At 47.2% G+C, this 15,674-nt stretch overlaps 1 protein-coding gene across 2 annotated transcripts in view; it reads left to right on the top strand.

Annotated features, from left to right (window-relative positions):
* The window catches only part of ZSWIM5 (zinc finger SWIM-type containing 5), a 112,345-nt gene extending 96,884 nt beyond the window's left edge, over window positions 1-15,461 (top strand). For both annotated transcript variants that reach the window (XM_053392605.1, XM_053392606.1), the window contains exons 5-14: window positions 1,483-1,662; window positions 2,888-3,064; window positions 5,941-6,087; window positions 6,797-6,934; window positions 7,626-7,886; window positions 8,795-8,930; window positions 10,369-10,523; window positions 11,590-11,753; window positions 12,160-12,241; window positions 13,009-15,461. In XM_053392605.1, the coding sequence (XP_053248580.1) occupies window positions 1,483-1,662; window positions 2,888-3,064; window positions 5,941-6,087; window positions 6,797-6,934; window positions 7,626-7,886; window positions 8,795-8,930; window positions 10,369-10,523; window positions 11,590-11,753; window positions 12,160-12,241; window positions 13,009-13,871 (2,303 nt within the window). In that variant the 3' untranslated portion in view covers window positions 13,872-15,461. The remainder of the gene's footprint in view (window positions 1-1,482; window positions 1,663-2,887; window positions 3,065-5,940; window positions 6,088-6,796; window positions 6,935-7,625; window positions 7,887-8,794; window positions 8,931-10,368; window positions 10,524-11,589; window positions 11,754-12,159; window positions 12,242-13,008) is intronic.
* The last annotated feature ends 213 nt before the right edge of the window (window positions 15,462-15,674 follow it).

Below are 15,674 nucleotides of genomic sequence, written 5' to 3'. Positions count from 1 at the left end.
GGCAGACATGGATGGCTTTTGCTCTCCTATAGCCCAAACCTGCAGCCTACCAGATCCGAACAGAGCCCACCAGCGGTGTGTGGAAGCCCACCAGGTCCTTGGCAGAGTTCCTGTTTTAGCAAACAGGCACGTGCAAGAGGTTTACAGAGCCCCTGGTAGCTGGTGGGCTCTGTGTTGCTTAGTAGGTCATATATTATGCAGACCTGCTGCAGTCTCTGGCTGCGAGTGGAATTGGTAATTTCCCAAGCCAGCAGGAAGAGTCCCGGTCAGTGCCAGTTGTGAGAGGAGAGCAGCCTGCTTAGTTGGAGTTGTGCAAAGCTCAAGATTAGCTCTGGATATGATGATACCTTTTCCTTACAGCATGTTCTCTTGGTGGAAATGTATGCAGGTTTTTGAGTTACATAGAACTCCTGCAGGCCGTGAAATTGGCCCAATCAAACATATAACCGTTTGTGCATGCGTGTGTGTGTGTGCTTTAGGACTGGCATAAACAGCTTTCTGCTATAGAGCTTTCTCTGAAGGCTGAATTCTCTTCCTTGGCTGGAATAAGGTTCTGTAGCACAGGACCAAAAGCTTGACACTATTTTTAGTATGGTATGGTTGAAATTGTCTTGCCTTTGCATGTAACTAAGAATAAAAGCATCAATGAAGTAGACTGCAGCCCACAAAAACGTTTGCCATAAGAAATTTGTTAGTCTTTAAAGTGCCACAAAACTTTCTATTATTATTAACAAAGAGGCATTGTATGTTGCTTTAGGGCAGATGTGGCTATTCTGTGGCTCTCCAGATGTTGCTGGACTATAGCTCCCATCAGCTCCTGGTAAGGGATGATGAGAGTTGTAGTCCAAAAACTTACATAACTATCTCTTCCTTGCCTCTTCTATGCATTCTGATCACTCTTTTGTTTGACAGCTATGCCAAGATCACAGTAAGGAGCATTATGCCAGCAGGGTGCTGTGAAAACTTCAAGTTTGGGGGGAGTAGTTTTCAAAAATTAACATCAAAAACCTCTTCAATGCAAATAGACTGGAGAACAATGGCAGATGAAATGCCATTGTGATATTTCTTTTCTAAAGCGGAGCAATCTTTTACTGGGTAAAAATCAGGTTATCATCCGGAACTTCTGACTCTTGGGCTTGCTGCAGTATTTTAAAGCAGTCTTTGATGTGCAGTTCAAACAGGAATTTTGTCCTGGCAGATCAAAATAATCTCAGATGCATATGCAATTATTGTCTCCCAATTTCCATCTCTCAAGAATACAGTGGAGTTTCTGTATGGAAAAATGTTGACTTTAGCTATTTATTTGCTTTTATAAATCCTCCCTCCCAATGTGCAGTGCATTTCCTTGAAGCAAGATGTGGATGTTTCTTTAAAAAAATTCCCCAGGCAGGGAAACAATGTGGGGGTAACCTTGCTGCATGCTTGCACAAGATAGCAGTGAATAACTCCTTCTGCATTTCTGCACCTGGTTCATTCATACAGGGGCCCTGTGGGTGTGTGTGGTGTTAAATCCACACTGCACACTAGAAGAGAAGGGATGCTGGCTGCGACAGCTGCGGAAGTGGGGAGATATGGATGTCTGCCCGCTGGAGGATGGGAATTACGGCAATGAACTTCCCAACATCACTAGTGCACTTACTCAGAGCTCCAGTCACAGGCAAAGTAAGTTGGGGGGTGAGAGTGTCTTGTCTTCTGCTATGTAATGTTTTTCACACCGGGGAACCCCAGTGTTATAACAAGCTGTTGAACAAACAAAAAACAACTGGAAAGACCCCGACTGTGCTCAAATATAAAAGCTTGTTCAGGTGAGAGATTATCCCTATTGTTGTCTCTGCATGCCAGTTGGTAAACTCCTCTATGGAAGTACCAGGGTGATGTTTACAGTATGGAGACATGCAGCCCTATCAGTAGGGTTTCTTCCACACTACACACTTCATACATGTTCTGTTTAAAATAGGTCATTGAGAGGGAAATTGCTGAAATGCAAATGTTGCCTGGCTTGAATTCTTAGAGCTTTTGGAATACTGACTTTTCCCATTTCTATTTCTAGGTATCTCTGGTGGCTCATGCTTTCCCCACCCCATCCATTCTCTTGCTATCCTTCTCTTTATCTACGCTTGCTGGGTTTGGGTCATGGGAGGAATGGTTATCCAGGGAGGGCTGGTACTGCTGTGGGATTGGTCGTTTTGCATACTACTACTACAAACAAGAACCAATACATTTAAAAAGAAGAAGTTAAAGTTCAGTGAACCCTTTCAGTCTCCTCAAATATCCCCTGTGCTGCATTTCATTGTGATGAAGCCCATTCGTATAGCTGGAACTTTAGGGTGAAGTCTGCACAAGCACCAGCGGTGTACTTTGCATTGTGAAGAGTCCTTTGCAACCCTTGTAGAGACTGCATCCGTTTTGTTTTGTAGGGCGTTTAGCAATTCTAAGCATAATTAGTTATTGGAAGCCTCCTCCCATTAAACTGCGAACGCTCCCACAGTTTGGATTAAAAACCCAAAGCTCCTTAACTGTCAGCCCTCCTCACCCTTTGGCCTCAAATCTATCTCTAAATTGGACAGCTATTTAGATTGAATGCATGCTGATTTGCCCTAATTAATTTATAGCAGTGGTACAATCTGGGATTTTCAAGTCTTTGCTTGCCAGCAGTCCTGCTGCAAGCAGGAGGGATATATTAGACATGCGTGGTAGCAAATCTCTAGTGAATTACTTTGTTTGGATATGGTTAAATTTTAAAAACATGGTGACAGGAAATTCTGCTTATTGTGGTGTGGTTTGTTGTGGTGATGGCTGAGCACCTCCGTGGTCAGACCCATGGTGGCAAACATTAACCAAGTCCATGCAACACACTTGGCTACCCTGTGTGCTCTTTTCCTCGTAGGCTCTTTAGCAAGGTCAAGACGCACAGTGTTCACTCGTGCCATTGAAGGTTGTGACTTGCATTGGCAGGATAGCCACCTCCAGCGGATAATCAGCAGCGACTTCTACATCTCTCCCTCTTATCAAAGGGAGGGTGAGGGCCTCCTCTTCAACTCACAAGGACAGCCTTTGTGGCTGGGTAAGATTCTACTCTTCTTGGTAGCAGCCATTATGTTCTTGCTTGGTAGCACACTACTCTGGGGATTCCAGTATGCTGAAGGAAGAATATTGTGTTTGCTCAGGAGATGACTGGAAAATTAAATTTGGAATCCTACTCTGGTAAAATAAGAAAAGTACACATTTGTGGTCACTTTAGGGAAGAACACATCATCTACTCACCTTGCGGAACCTGAGAATTTATGGCATCTAGTCATTTCCTATGCAGACTTGGGTCGCTTAACAGGAAGCTTGTGCCTTGCCTCAAAGATATCTAACCTGGCCTCTGGTCCTTTCCTTGGGATACCAAGGGACAGGTTAATCTAAGCAGTTGTGTTAGCAGGAGCCAGTGTAACAAGTCCCACAAGTGCAACAGGGTCTCCTCCCTCTCCTTCCCCGCATCTCTTAAATTGGTTTGGGGTTGGGGTTGGAAGAACCCCTCAAACAGAACATGGGGGAAGGAGAGGGGAGATAGTTCCATCTGGCAAGCAGAAATATTCGCGCTGATGGAATGGTCATATAGCACAACACTGAATTTCTTTATTTCTTGAAACTTTTTCTGTTTCAGGATGGGGAAAGCCTTATACTTAACAGTAACTTAAGGCTGTTGCCTTGGAGAAGTTTGTCCAAGGCTGTAATGCCAACAAAGATGGTTATCTGCCTGACACTAAACAGGAGACTCCAGAACTATGGTTCAAACATTAAGCTGCGGTAGCAGCTATACAGGAAGAAGATAGTGTGTGTGTCTCAGCAAGGCCAAAACCAAGATACCCAAACTTCACACTGCAGATGTGCTTAGTCACATGTTGTCAGAGTGCTATAGGTGTCGTCATCACAGGAAGACAATTTTGCAGTTTCTCCCAGAATTTCTGCTTCTACAGCTGAGTACTCAGGCTGCACCATCAAGAGCAACATTTGCTATGCTCTTCAGAGTACTGAAGTTCAGGGACTCTCTAGCACCCCACCAGAGCTAAACCAACTGCACCAGCAACCCAAGTGATTGCTTGGGGTGGCAATATCTTAAGGCGTGGCAGTGAAGCTGAGGGGTGCACCTGTCTCATCCCTTGCAGCAGATGTGCCTGGGCACAATTCAAGTACCACAGCCTGGCATCCATAGCAATACATGAGATCCTGAGTGGCACCATTTGAATCATGTGGAACAACCGTCTGGAGCCACAAAAAGTTCTGGATGAAACTTTGCTTTATCCTGCTCCTCAGCCCTCAGTGGTTTACATAAATTCCTCCCTAGCTTGCGAGATGTCTGACTTGCCAAAGGAATTAATCCCACACGTTGTGATTCTGAAATGTTATTGTCTTGTCTTCCCACTCTCTGGGTTTTTTTGGAGCTCCTCCTAGAGGACATCAGCAGCACCATGGAATTGCTTTTGATTTGCCAGCAGCATTTGAATGATGCCGTGCTTTATATGATGCACGATCACGAGAGATTCTTTTTGAAATGTTTGTGCCTCAAGCCTTCTGCTCATCTGTAGCCTTTAATAGCAGGAGATTTGGAGGAGGGAGTATAGCTGCATTTTAAAGGCCTCTGGAGACCTTGTAGAAAATGCTTCCTTTAGAGGAAGTCATGCTCCTCTGGCTTTGGCTTCTACGTTTCCCCATGGCAGAGACATTTGCAGACATTTGCGGAGGAGTGGGCCCTTTGTTGCTTCCCCCCGACCCCCATGCGTGTCATCTGTTCCCCCTTATGACCTCTCCCTCAGAGTCGCAATCCTCTCCACAGCAACTGTGACTTCAGGTGGAGATCAACCAGCAGGAACAGATGAATTTCTATGCCACACAGTGATGTTGCTCACAGGGGCAAGCTGTTTTCGAGTAATTGAGATCCTCAGGAATGACGCAAAATGCACACTCAGTGGAGAAGTGCTTCCAGTGAGGAATTAAGGGAGATGAGCCCAAGTTGCAGGATGAGATGCAAGGAGCGTTGAGAGGAGTGAGGGGTGGAACAGCTAAGTGTGGCCCTTTTTAGGATGGAGCTGGATGCGGGGAACATTTTCAGCATCAGTTATACAAAGCAAATGCAGATGCCTCTGTTCCATTGGAAATCCAGCATGCCAGGGAGAAGGCCAGGCTGAAAACCTTATCCTTTACTTGGCAGCTTTCCCTATGAAACACAGGTCTTTCCTACAAGGAAACATCTTAACATGCAATTCCTCACCTGCAGTTGGAAGTCTAGGAGCAACATGCACCACATGCTGTTTCTGCCTGTTTGGAATCAGCCATCATCTTCAAAGTGTCTGGCCATTGCACAAAGACTAGTTTCACTTGATGGAATATAGGCAGCTGCTGTATACCGAGTCAGACCCCTGGTCCATCCAGCTTTGCTTTATTGATACTGACTGGCACCAGCTCTCCAGGGTTTCACACGGCGGTCTCTCCCAGGACTAGCAGGGATTGAACCTGGGGCCTTTTGCATAGAAAGCATGTTCTTCTCTTCCACTGAGCCCTCCCCTTAATTTGATGGGTGGTGTAGGACCTGATTGCATTGGAAAGTAAGAGGTGGGTCCTTTATTGTTTCTGGCAGGAGCAACTGTGGGCTGGCAGGATTAGGAGCTGAACCGTGTGATCAGAATAACATAGGACAGCCCACCTGGGTCTTTGCCACTTCAGATTACAGGTGGAGGACTGTATATTTGGAAATTCCTCTATGTAAAACAACAACCCCACGTAATATTTATGCACACATGGTTTGGTTCTAATAAAGAACAAGCCCACAAAATAGAGAACTTAGATACAGAAATTGAATCCCAAGCTCCTGATCATAGAGTTGATTTGCTTACATAGACAATACCATTTGCCTATATTGCCAGCTTAATTGCACACTCTGTTTGTATTATGCCACAGAACACGTTCCCACAGCCTGTGCCCGTGTTGATGCCCTTCGTTCCCATGGATACCCTAAGGAAGCACTCCGCCTAACGGTGGCTATTATCAACACCCTAAGGTTGCAACAACAGAGGCAGCTGGAGATATACAAGCATCAAAAGAAAGGTATGAGTTGGCCTCTTGTTGTGGGTTTAAGCTGGCCATCGAAGGATAGTTAGGTGCTTTTATGAGCATTGTGGGGCCTTCCAGGAGCTGCCTAGAGCTTTTCCAAACAGTAAAACAACAGCCCCCAAACCCCTCTTCCAACATTTTAGACTCATTCCACCTCCTGAGAGCGCCTGTCCCTGGATAGCTGAAGAGGCAGCTGGTGAATTGGCAGAGGCAGCTGACATGGAGGGGGAGGGAGGGGAGGATTCTGGTCCCATTATCAAGGGTGAACAGATCCAACAGCTCCCCATAGGACAGGTGTGTCAAGTTGTGGGACAACAGCTTTGCTTATCCTAGAATTCTGCTTATCATGCCCTTACAGCTGATGCTGAAACTCTGTGCTGACTTTACCAATAAAACCTTTGGGAATTTCCCAAGCCGAGAGTCAAAGTCTTTTGTTTGAGGTTGGGAGCCAGGACAGTGACCAGCTCACGTTGCCTAATAGTAATCTCAGTCTTGTCACAATGGAAGAACATGGTACCAACACAGCAAATGGAAAGGGAGGTGTATTACAGGGGAGTCTTGACTGTCCTCTGCCAGGCTTGTGAAACTTTGTGCCTTGGAAGATGGAACCAGAGATTATGCCTCTTATGGCAGAAAGGAAGGATCATAAGTAATTACTGTGGGATTTTCTCCCCACTCCCCTTATTCTGTTTACCTACTCCAGAACTGCTGCAGAGAGGAGCAACCACCATCACAAATCTGGAGAGCTGGGTGGGGCACCCCCTCAATCCCATTGGCTGCTTATTTCTCACTTTGACAGAAGCATGTCGAGTAGAGGATGAAAACTGCCTTGAAATTTCAGGTATGAGACTGCCAAACCCTGAGCCCAGAGCAGAGTTTCTGCTCTTTCCCTAAGTTTCCATGTTGGAGCCATTTTCAAGTTTCTGCTGTTGCAGTCTATAGAGTTGGAAGAGGCTATTTATTCTGTTGTGGTTGGATTCCTGTGGGACACCCTGTGCTGACCAGAGGAAGAGGTCTTTGGGCAAACCATTTCTGTGAAACATGCAAAAGCCTGTTGTTGGTCCCAGAAACAAGACTGTCTGAGTGTTCAGCTGCCTCTGGCCCAACATACCCTGTCAATCAGGGAGGGAGAAACTGTAGCCCTCCAGATATTGCTGGTGTCCAACCTCCATCAACCCCAGCCAGCATGGCCAGAGTTGAAGGCCAATGACAACTGGAAAGTTGTAAGTTTTCTCTCCCTGCTGTAGGTAAATTGAGGGGCTCAGGTGCTTTATGGCCTTCCTACCTTCAGCTCCCCAGTGCCGGTATGAATGAAAGAACTGTGAAGCTCAACACAGCTCAGCCCAGTACATCTGGTCACGTGAGCAGTGCCAGGAGGCAGGCACTGTGCTGTCTTCTAAAAGCAAGTAGGCTAAGAAGGACCAATGGCAGTGATGGAGCCAGTCAGGCTATGAATTTTGGAAGAAGGCAGGAAGGAGACCCTACCTGGAGGCTGCACTGCCCATCTTATTGATCACTGTCTTCTCCATCAGATGCTGGTGATGCCAAGCCTCCCGCGTATCAACATGTGCCTGTGGCCAATAGTTGCCCTGAGAGCGGGGAATCCTACCTATCCCTCGCTTTGGAAGTCACGCTGATGGGGATGGGGCAGCAGCGGGTGATGCCGGAGGGCCTTTATGCTCAAGACAAAGTGTGGCGCAACGAGGAGCAAATCATTGCCCGCTTGCAGGAGCTTCAGCTGGATGCTGTGCTGGTGCAGACGCTACGCAAACAGTGTATCCTGCTCCTGGAAGGTGAGAGGACTGAGATGCTGCCCTCAACTGCTCTGGAGGAAGGAGGCTAAACCTACTACCCTGAAACAGTCTTAGGTTCCCTGCATTAAGCAGTATATTCCCAGAAAACCCCCCTTGATCACAATAACTTATACCAATCATGTATGGGTGGTCAGAAGGCTATTTGAATGGAGCAATGTATGTATTATGGGATGGGGGTTGGGACCATAATGAGATAGGATCTCAAAAAGACATGTTCTCAAAGAGAGGTATCACCCTTCCCTGAGCACTAGAAATCCCACCAAAACCAAAAACAAGCCCCTCTTCTTATGCTTTAACTTGATGCTCTCCATACAGTTTGTTTTCCCCATTTTCCCCTACACTCACAAACCCACTTAAAACACACGATGCTGGTTTGAGGAGGTTTTTCAGTGAAAAGGAACCCGTTGCAGTGGGGATTGCAGCTCCTCTGTCGCAAGGCTCCCCACTTGCAGCTGTGTCGAGAAGGAAATCCGAGTCAGCCTCTTGCAAATTTCTGCTTTCCCCATGCTCTCCCTGTGCCAACATCTTCAAACCTCTGCAGTCCTCATATATGGAGGAGGAGTTCAGTGTATGGCCAGAGCAGCAACGGGCGGGGGGGGCGCAGGGAGAGTGTCTTTTGCCCCCTGCTAGCTTCTGGTGCATCAGGAAGAAGAGGAAGATGGTTCAAGGGGCTGTGCTTCTGATTCCTTTGGGTCTGCAATTTCAAAATCAAGTATGCCCTTCCCTTAGGAACCCAGCTTCTTTGGTCTGAATCTCTACTATATAACAGAGGCCAGTTAGGAGGTATCCTCTTGCTTGCGGGACTGTTGAGCCAGCAAAACTCTCTGGCTTAAATTCAAAGAGTCTGGTTGCAGGATAGACGCTGACATGGCTCTGCTCCTGACTAGGTGGCCCTTTCAGTGGCCTTGGCGAGGTCATCCATCGCGAAAGCGTCCCCATGCACACCTTTGCCAAGTACCTGTTTTCTGCCTTGCTGCCCCACGACGCTGACCTGGCCTACAAGCTGGCACTGCGCTCCATGAGGTTGGTACCGCCTTTCCCCTTCCTTCATTTAATAAAAGGCAGTTTGCAATACAAAGGTGGGAATGGCAAGTGCCCCCCCCCAGATTGCTCTGCATCTTCAATTATACTGTCCTCAAACTTCTCCAGCATCCAGTTTGCTACAGTACTATTTATTTTCCTGGCAGGTTTTTCAAGGAAGAATTAGTATGCATTTTCCTTTAAAAAGGAATGCAAAGACAAAGTTACTGATTAGCAGGTGCGGTTGGTCTGTTTCATCAATAGGCTGTTTATTCCTTACTTATGTAGGTGGTGTTTTTTGTTTGAAAATGGGTATTTTAGTCAGAACAAAATTCTGAAATTCTAAGGACCCAGTAGTTCTACTATCATCACGTGGGTTTCAGGCAAATCGTAGTGATGCAAGTACAGAACTGGAGGGTTGGGAATGCTCCCTGATGGGGACCCCACATACCACCCTTAGTAACCAATGCAAAGAGTCTGCTTATAGCTGCTCCAGCCAGATAGAAGAGCCGGTCCCCATGACACAACCAAGCAGGCTCAGCGAAACCACATGGACATGCAGGATCCCAGGAGAGGAGGCTTTGCTTCATCCTGGCCTTTGACTGCTTTACCATGAGAGGCTAAGCCAACGTTTGGCTCACAGTGTTGTTGGAATGGGGATTCCGGCTTAAGCTCTCTCCTCACTTTCTGTGAGCGGCAACCCTCAGCTATGGCCTGGCAGTAGGAAGAATGGAGGGTGGGAGAAAAGCAGCTGCAAAGTGTGGGAGCCCTGCACGTCCACGGAGTCTCACTGAGCCACAGTTTGTTTTGTTGTGTCGTGTGAACCAGATTGTGTAGTGCGTTGAAAAGAGTAAGCAGGCTACTACTGGATAGAGCAATGCCTTTGGTCTCTTGGGTGGTACCTTTGTTCTTCTTATCAGGAAGGGCACAACAGGAAATGCAGGAAGCCATCAGGTGTTGTAGTGGCTGTGTGTCCCAGCAAACAGGTTGGTCTGGGAGGGAGAGTTCTGGTTTCCAGAAGGCTGAAGGGGGGGGGGGGAGGCTTTAAATAGAAACATGTGAGCAGGTAGCTCCAAACTGCAGCAGATGCCCTGGGGCAAGACAGCCCCCCTTCCCCGCCATCTCTAAGCAAAACCAGATGACTGCTGTGTGCAAATCATGCTTGGCTCTGACATAAAAGCACAAGAGGGGGATGTTTCTAAACTTATATTTTTCTTTACAAGTTTATAAATCACTCCTTAGTTCTCTCTAGTGGCCTTTCAAGTTTTGTTCAAGGCCGGTCTTGCATCCATATGTTGTAGAAGACCTCAAGGTTTACTACAGAGTTGTTACAGACAGCATACCATGGACAAAGAAGGCCAAAAAACTTTTTAGACTGACCCGACCCCTGGCAGGTATCCCTTCTTCATAGGCCTAACATTGCTGGTTTGGTTCTCCCTAGGCTGCCTGTTCTGGAGACAACAGCCTCAGGCGACGTCACCCACCCTCACCATATTGTTTCAGTGGTGCCTAGCAGATACCCGCGCTGGTTTACTCTGGGACACTTGGAATCACAACAGTGTGAACTTGCTTCCACTATGCTGACAGCAGCCAAAGGTGAGTGAAAGACTCCTTGTGTAATGGATTATAGCCACCAGAAACTCTAGCTGGCTTGCTCACCATTTGGACCTGTGCAATGAAGAAAGCCAGTGTGGTTCAAAAAATCAATGAAGGACAGCTTTGGTCATTGGTGGGTGGGTTGACTCCCACGTTTTGGGTGGTCCTTGGACAAGGTAGCCTCAGTGAGCACTCCCTTCCTATGCTGCCCCATAACTTGCTCTCTTCCTCTATGCACAGTCCACCCACATGGCATTTCCTTGAGAACTGGTTTTATGAGGCTCCAGCTAACTGCTGTCTCTGTTCCTTGACCTTGCAGCAAGGACTTCCAGTTTTATTTACAGGCGCTCACTTAATCAGTTTGGGGCATGCCCTATAGAGAAATGTGATCATTGCAACATTTCTGGCCTCTGTTTATCGTCAGGGCTTTGCCTTTAATCACTTAAAACTCCCATTACTAAATTTCTATCTCTATTAGGATGTCTACGGCGTGTAGGATGAGCTGTCCTGGCTCAGACCAAATGTCTAGCATCCCGCTCCCGACCCTGGACAGCCACCACTAGGGCTCATCCACATTTCTTCCTGTCCTACTGCTTTCCCCTGGGGAAAACTGCTCTTTAACGCTCAGTCGGAGCAAAGGGCAATTTGGGTTTTCTCCGGATTGACCTTTGCTCTGATTTAGCACTAAAGAGCGTATTTTCCCTTGGAAAGGAGTGGTGTGAGGGAAAAACCACTTGGGACTTGTGGCTAGAAAGTGCAGGTGAAAAGGAAAACTGCTTGGACTCATGCTTTCAAGGCACGGGACAAGCAGAAGTGTGGAGGAGCCCCTGGTCAGTGTAGACAATACTGAGCTAGATGGTCTAAATGGTCTGACTCCGTATACGGCAGATTCCTTTGTTCCTAAGCACTCTTGTTGTTGTTCTCCACAGGATATTTGCTTGAGTTGAGAAAGGCTGTTAGTGGGTAGAATTTGGGGGTTGAGGAGGGGTCAAGTAATGCTGATGTCTTAGTAGGGAGTTGGCAACCTGCCAGGCAGTAGGTGAGCTCTTTCCTGTCTCCAATCCAGGGGACATGCTGCGCCTACGTACGGTTCTGGAAGCCATTCAAAAAAACATCCATTCCTCCTCTCTGATCTTTAAGCTGGCCCAGGATGCCTTCAAGATTGCCACACCTGCGGACAACAATTCTGACACAACCCTGCTCAATGTGGCACTGGAGCTGGGACTGCAGGTAAGGGAGAGAGGTGATCGCTAGGAAAAGCGGGGAACTTTCCAGGGCTATGTTTTCGAAGGGCAAGCCTCCCTTGAAGCCAGTGGTAGAGTCTGAACCTGGCTCAGAACTTGGGCGTTCTTGCTGCTTTTATGGTGGACTCTTAACATTCAACTCTACCTGTTAATTAATGGACAGAATTTACAAACCACCTGAAAAGTTCAAAGCAGCTTATGCATGGTTCTCAGGTAGACTTCATCCAAGGAGCTTATGAAGCCAGATCTGCTTATTTTCTGCAGCAGAAATACCTCCAGTCTTCTTATCTTTCTCTGGGTTATACAGTGTTATACTGATCTAGGAAAGTGCAAGTCCAAGCTTTGTGACTGTCTCTGGGAAATAATCATCGTCCACTCATTTGCCGTTCCAGGTAATGCGCATGACCCTATCAACCTTGAACTGGAGACGGAGGGAAATGGTGCGATGGCTGGTGACCTGTGCTACAGAAGTGGGTTGGTATCTCTCAGTCACACATCTTGCAGGGAGGGCTGCAGCCCAAAGTGAGTCTGTACATTCGGATGAGCCAGTGGCAGGTCCTGCTCACACAAAGGATAATATGATTTAAAACAGCACTTTCAAGTGTTAAAAGCACATCTTGCTGAAATCCTCATAACAATTATGTCCCCATGTCTCAAATGTGAGGACTGAAAGAGAAGGGGTTGCCTGAGAACTCTGTGTTTGTGGCAGAGGTAAGATTCAAATCAAGGACATCTTGAGTCATAGCTCCATGTCTTGCAGGCTACATGCATCAGCACCCAAACATCCACAAATGTAGCCGTTTCCCATGTGATAAGATCCCTGCACTAGCAAAACAACAGCAACAGATAAATGTAATTTTATACTAAGGAAGATACCATTGTGTGCAGCTTTTAAAAACATCTGGTTTTTTGGCTAACATAAACCAGAGGCCTTCCACCTATAACGTTAAGCCAGACACTAAGCTTCCTGTGATCATAGCAGTTTTGGTTACTGGCACAGCCCTTTATTGTGAGCCTTGCCAAATTTAGCAGTGATGTCCAGCTTCTAGGATACAGACTAAGAGGTTAGGGTGTGGCTGATTTAGCCTGCACTTTTGTATCACTGCAGAGCCCAGTGACCATAATATTTATGAACACAGTTTCACTCGGCTCTTTTTTTGCCACTGCCACATACTCAAGTGCTCCAACATCATGCTTGCCACTTTACTATTGGTTGAAAAGCTTGTACTCCCTTCTTGCAGGTGTACGGGCCTTAGTCAGCATCCTGCAGAGCTGGTACACCCTCTTCACCCCGACTGAAGCCACCAGCATAGTAGCAGCAACGGTGATGTCCCACACAACAATCCTGCGCCTCAGCCTGGACTACCCACAGCGAGAAGAACTGGCCAGCTGTGCCCGCACACTGGCCCTGCAGTGCGCCATGAAGGATCCCCAGAGCTGCGCTCTCTCCGCCCTGACGCTCTGCGAGAAAGACCACATCGCCTTTGAGACTGCCTACCAAATTGTGATAGATGCTGCTTCCACAGGCATGACTTACTCGCAGCTCTTCACCATTGCACGGTACATGGAGCACCGTGGGTACCCTCTGCGGGCATTCAAGCTGGCATCTCTCGCCATGACCCACCTCAACCTTGCCTATAACCAGGACACGCACCCGGCCATCAACGACGTGCTTTGGGCATGTGCGCTAAGCCACTCTCTGGGCAAGAATGAGCTGGCGGCCATCATTCCACTGGTGGTGAAGAGCGTGCATTGTGCCACGGTGCTGTCCGACATCCTGCGCCGCTGCACCATGACAGCCCCGGGCCTTGCAGGGATTCCCGGCCGCAGGAACTCTGGGAAACTGATGTCCACAGACAAAGCGCCTTTGCGCCAACTGCTGGACGCAACGATAAGCGCTTACATCAACACGACGCACTCTCGGCTCACCCACATCAGCCCGCGGCACTACGGGGAGTTCATAGAGTTTCTGAGCAAAGCTCGGGAGACTTTCCTTCTTGCTCAGGATGGCCACATTCAGTTTGCGCAATTCATAGACAACCTCAAGCAGATATACAAGGGCAAGAAGAAGCTCATGTTGCTAGTGAGAGAGCGGTTTGGATGAGCTTCTGCATTAGTTAAAAGAAAAAAGAAGGAAAGAAGGAAGGAACCCTGATCCCTGTTGGTGGAATCATGCCTACTGGGCCAGACGGACTATGTTTTCCATCCAGAGAGGATTCCTGGATTATTATTTTTTTGAGGAACGTAAACCAAAAGCAGCATGGCAGGAAGGGTTTGCTTCCCACCCACTCGCAAACACCTTGGCAATACCAAAAGCTAACCAGGAAAAATTGAATACCTCTTTCCCAAAGGGCATGGCGGATGGAGGCTGAAAAGCAAACCACCTCGAAGGAGGCATGGTAATGCGTCGCTCAGCCTCTTGCGTTGCCACCTTGGCTCTTGGCTGGTGACCTTGTAAGAGGTGCAGCCTGCCAAGATGGGCACATTTCACCCTTTTCTTTTTTGTGAAGATCCTTAACTGAAAAAAAACCTAACGTTAACTGTTCTCAGGGATTGCTTTACTAAAAGTAACAGAAGCATTTATGATACTGTAAATACGATAGTATATGTGTCGATTATTAAATTGTAAAGTTCTAATTATTTATAATTATTCTCTTTTTGTTTGGGGGATACTTGAAATGTGTTGTGGGCTGGGGATTTTGGTTTTGGTTTCGTTAAGCATATCCAAACATGAGAAAAGATGAACATTTCTCAGGTTCCCCGCCCTGCCAGCACTGTTGGTGAAGAGGGGCTGGTGGGTGGTGTCTGATGAGTAGAGAGGATGGACCAAGAGTTCATGTAGAACCACCGCGACACAACAGCCTTGGAAGAGAGGAGACAAAGGTGGAAATGGCAAAGCCCTCTATCAGGGTGCATGGACTTGGCCCATGGGCTGCTAGCCACAGCACTCGCCCTGCCTCTGCTGGTTTATGCTGTGGTTCCAATTATGGAATACAAAGACCCCAGGAAGCCAGATTGTTGGCTGTGAAACAGTTGAGCCCATAGTGTAAATAACCGATTTTTTTGGCCTTCCTCCACATGCCTATGGATAGATGCGTGCAAGAGCTGCATGCTATATGCGCTTGGGAAGATGTGTCTTTCCTTTGGCAGATGGGGAGCAGGGAACACATTTTTCTCTTGCTTATGTGTGTCTTTTATTTTCAACTCCATTTCTAAACCATTGCCTTTGATGGCACCTGCAGAGTCTGGTGCCCTCTGGAGGACAGCCTTCCTGGTCCCATTTCTTGCTGCTCCACCTCCCACCACTGCTTAAGTGGTTCATCTTAATTTTTTAACTTCTTCCAATGAAAAATAAAGTTGGGGGGTAGGAAGCAGGAGCAACACGGCTCTTCCACTTGTCTTTGTGTTCCCCTGTTCCAGTGTGTCCTAGTTTTAAAAGGGGCAGGGAGGGAATGGGGTGGGGTGGGGCAGGGGTCGGGCTGAAGGGTAGCTTAGAAAATGTGGATTAAAATTACCTACTGTCTGACTCCCGTTTTGTTTTTCACAATACTCTGAGAAAACTGGGCCAGGGAAACCCAGCTCACCCCAGTATTTGTTGCCATAGAAGTATCATTCTTCACGTCTGACTTATTTTATTTTGTGTACAACCTCTTGACCCAATGTTTAATAAAAAAGAAGGAAGATGTTCATACCACTTCTGTATCACTCCAGCCCTTTCTGTTGTCAGCAATGCCAATTAAAAGGGAATAAAAAGGCAGCAGTTCAAAGGCAGTTGTTGAGATGGGAGGGATGGGAGTGAATGCAACCTTCTAAACCACCAGCCTTGCATCCTTTTGGTCTGGAAAGAACCACATGTGGCTTTTGCCTCTTCCTGTACTGAGTCTCCAGTTACTTCACCAGCAAATAT

This window comes from Podarcis raffonei, chromosome 6, assembly GCF_027172205.1.
Source record: "Podarcis raffonei isolate rPodRaf1 chromosome 6, rPodRaf1.pri, whole genome shotgun sequence".
Classification (NCBI taxonomy): Eukaryota; Metazoa; Chordata; class Lepidosauria; order Squamata; family Lacertidae; genus Podarcis; species Podarcis raffonei.
This window is presented reverse-complemented; position numbering and strand designations above follow the sequence as displayed.